Below are 1,536 nucleotides of genomic sequence, written 5' to 3'. Positions count from 1 at the left end.
GCGTGATGCTTACCCGGTACCTGTTGGCGCTGATCTGCTCCACCTGGAAGCGCTTGGCGCAGTTGCACTGGGCCACCTGCCTGTTGACCTGCAACGGCCCCGCACGCGGCGTCAGCGCAAAGGCTGGGCCGAGCCTGCGCCCACCACCCTGCGGCCCCAGGCAGTCCTGTCCCCCAGCCCCACAACCATTTCCGTTCCCCTCCGCTGGACTCTCTCCAATGTGTCCACGTCCTTTCTGCAGTGGGGACCCCAAAACTGGACACGGGATCCAGATGTGGCCTCCCCGGTGCTGAATAAAAGGGCAGAATCGCTGCCCTCCATCTGCTGGCAACGCTCCTCCCGATGCAGCCTGGGATGCCGGTCGCCTTCTTGGCGCAAGGGCCACTGCTGGCTCCCGTCCAGCTTCTTGTCCCCTGTCCCCCCAGGTCCCTTTCTGCAGAGCTCTGCCCAGCCCGTCACCCCCGCCTGCACCGGTGCACGGGATCGCTCCTCCTCAGTGCAGGACTCTGCATTTGTCCTTGTTGAACTTGCTCACGGAGGACTTCCACTTTGGGGCTTTCTGCTTCCCTGCCCCAGCCTGGCACAGAGCAGCGCCCTCCCCCAGCGCCGGAGCCCCAGCGCCTCCAGGGCTCAGCCCCCATCCCCACACCTCGTCCTGGATGCGGTCGGCGTCGCCGGCCCGGCGCAGCGGGTCCCGGTTGGGGTGCAGGGTGCTGACGAACTCATAGTAGTCGATGAAGCCGTCGCCGTTGGTGTCGAAGATGTTGGCCACGGCGCTCATCTCCAGCACGTTGGTGGGGAACTCTGGGGGAGCAAGAGCAGCCCGTGGAGCGGCCATAGGTCTGGCCGGACCGTCCCCGGCCACCACCCGGGTCCCTTCCCCGCCTCAGCCCGGGATGCACCAGTGCCTCCCAGCATGACCCCGGCCCGGCTGCTGCAGCCAGCATGCGACGGGCAGGGCCCCTGGAACCGCAGCTCGCGCCACTCCGGCCGAGAGCCCAGCGCAAGCACTGGTGACCGACAGGAAGCTCCCCGAGCCACGTCCGCCAGCGCTCACTGGAGGAAAGGACACTGTCGATGAACTCGCGCTGGCTGATGCGCCCGTCCTGGTCCCGGTCGATGCCGCGGAAGACGTCCAGGACCCGGGACTTCATGTGGCTGATCCACTGCATGTAGCGCTTCCGCCAGACCCCGAAGTCAAAGTGCGCAAACTCCTCCAGCTCCAGGAGACAGGCCGCCGGTTAGACCCCGAGGCGGGGACCCCGCCAGCTCCGTCCTGCCAAGCCAGGCGGGGATCCCCTCCCTGCCAGGAGCATCCCTGGCTCTGGCGTGGGTGGCACGCACCCCTCCTGCCTGGCTCTGCCCCTCCCCCGAGCCCCCCAGCCATGACAGAGGGGAGCAGGGCCCTACGAGGCAGCCCTCAGCCCCCGGCCTCCGCCCCGCGGGAGCCCTGCGCCCGGAGCAGACGTGGCCTGGGCAGCATCCCCCGGCGCAGCCGGCCCCAGCGCATCCACACCCCCGCATGCCGGGACGGGC

General features: G+C 68.9%; 1 protein-coding gene across 1 annotated transcript in view; it reads right to left on the bottom strand.

Annotated features, from left to right (window-relative positions):
* Window positions 1–1,536, bottom strand: part of LOC102377280 (microtubule-actin cross-linking factor 1-like) — a 13,311-nt gene that overhangs the window by 3,560 nt on the left and 8,215 nt on the right. The window contains exons 17-19 of the mRNA XM_014524097.2: window positions 1,058–1,242; window positions 650–804; window positions 14–88 (exon numbers count right to left, since the gene is read on the bottom strand). Of these exons, the coding sequence (XP_014379583.2) occupies window positions 14–88; window positions 650–804; window positions 1,058–1,242 (415 nt within the window). The remainder of the gene's footprint in view (window positions 1–13; window positions 89–649; window positions 805–1,057; window positions 1,243–1,536) is intronic.

The sequence above is a fragment of the Alligator sinensis genome, unplaced genomic scaffold, assembly GCF_000455745.1.
Source record: "Alligator sinensis unplaced genomic scaffold, ASM45574v1 scaffold987_1, whole genome shotgun sequence".
Lineage (NCBI taxonomy): Eukaryota > Metazoa > Chordata > Crocodylia > Alligatoridae > Alligator > Alligator sinensis.
Note: the sequence above shows the minus strand (reverse complement) of the source record. Positions and strands in the feature narration are given on the sequence as shown.